Source organism: Charadrius vociferus, unplaced genomic scaffold (genome assembly GCF_000708025.1).
Source record: "Charadrius vociferus isolate BGI_N301 unplaced genomic scaffold, ASM70802v2 scaffold2747, whole genome shotgun sequence".
NCBI lineage: Eukaryota > Metazoa > Chordata > Aves > Charadriiformes > Charadriidae > Charadrius > Charadrius vociferus.
Window position 1 is genome coordinate 1,156 of NW_009649390.1, and position 539 is coordinate 1,694.

General features: G+C 66.6%; 1 protein-coding gene across 1 annotated transcript in view; it reads right to left on the reverse strand.

The window, feature by feature from the left end:
- Positions 1-539, reverse strand: part of LOC104290397 (zinc finger protein 84-like) — a gene marked incomplete at both ends in the record, with an annotated part of 3,040 nt that overhangs the window by 1,143 nt on the left and 1,358 nt on the right. The window contains one exon of the mRNA XM_009889490.1: positions 20-531. Coding sequence (XP_009887792.1) covers positions 20-531 — 512 coding nt within the window. The remainder of the gene's footprint in view (positions 1-19; positions 532-539) is intronic.

Consider the following 539-nt stretch of genomic DNA (forward strand, 5'->3'; position numbering starts at 1 on the left):
GCTGCGGCCCGGGCAGCGCCGTTGGCGCGGGGCGTGAGTCTTCTGGTGGGCTTTGAGGGAGACTTTGTCCTTGAAACACTTCTGGCACTGCCCGCAGGGGTAAGGCCGGAGGTCCGTGTGGGTGCTCTGGTGCGTCACCAGGTTGGTTTTCTGGGTGAAGCGCTTGCCGCACTGGGTGCAGGCGAAGGGACGCTCCCCCGTGTGCACGCGGTAGTGGGTCACCAGGTTGGTCTTCTGGTTGAAGCTCCTGCCGCAGAGGAAGCAGGTGAAGGGACGCTCCCCGGTGTGGATCCTGCGGTGGGTGATGAGGTTGGGCTTCTGCCTGAAGCTCTTCCCGCACTCGGGGCAGACGAAAGGGGTGTCCTCCTGGTAACTCCTCTGCTGGGATCGCAGCTTCGGCTGCCTGAAAGCCCCACCCTCCTGCTCGCCGCCCGCCAACGCCTTCTCCCCGGCGGCGTGGATGCGCTGGTGGGCCAGGAGGTTGGCCTTCTGGCTGAAGCTCTTACCGCAGTGGGCGCAGGGGGAGGGGGGCTCGCCGG